At 62.2% G+C, this 400-nt stretch overlaps 1 protein-coding gene across 1 annotated transcript in view; it reads right to left on the bottom strand.

Moving 5' to 3' along the window:
• The window catches only part of ZBTB7B (zinc finger and BTB domain containing 7B), a 9,253-nt gene that overhangs the window by 1,685 nt on the left and 7,168 nt on the right, over positions 1-400 (bottom strand). Inside the window, exon 4 of the mRNA XM_034667690.1 lies at positions 27-191. Coding sequence (XP_034523581.1) covers positions 27-191 — 165 coding nt within the window. The remainder of the gene's footprint in view (positions 1-26; positions 192-400) is intronic.

Raw genomic sequence — 400 nt, forward strand, 5'->3', positions numbered from 1 at the left:
GGTGGGTGCGGTATTCCAGGCCCTGCGTCCGGATGGTGAGGTCGCAGAGGTGGCCCAGCTGCCGCTGTTCATTGAGGCAGCTCAGGAGCTCACTGCTGTGGTCGGGGAAGGGGATCCCGATGAGGTCGTCCTCAGGGCTCCCCATGTTTTCCTGCAGGGTGGTGAGAGCGGCAGGGGAAGGGCACTCAGCCCTGTGAGGGGCTCCAAGGGAGCAGCGCCAGCCTCACTTCCCGACCCAGGAGACTGCGCGCAAGCTACCCTACTCAGGGCTTTACACCCAGCTCATCTTCCAGAACCCTCTGAAGGACTGATCAGCAGCCTTCTCACAGACAGGGAACCGATGGCACAGACAGGGGAGCAACTTTCCAAGTGAGGTCCAGCAGGGCGTTCAAACCCAGAC

Source organism: Ailuropoda melanoleuca, chromosome 8 (genome assembly GCF_002007445.2).
Source record: "Ailuropoda melanoleuca isolate Jingjing chromosome 8, ASM200744v2, whole genome shotgun sequence".
NCBI classification, from domain to species: domain Eukaryota; kingdom Metazoa; phylum Chordata; class Mammalia; order Carnivora; family Ursidae; genus Ailuropoda; species Ailuropoda melanoleuca.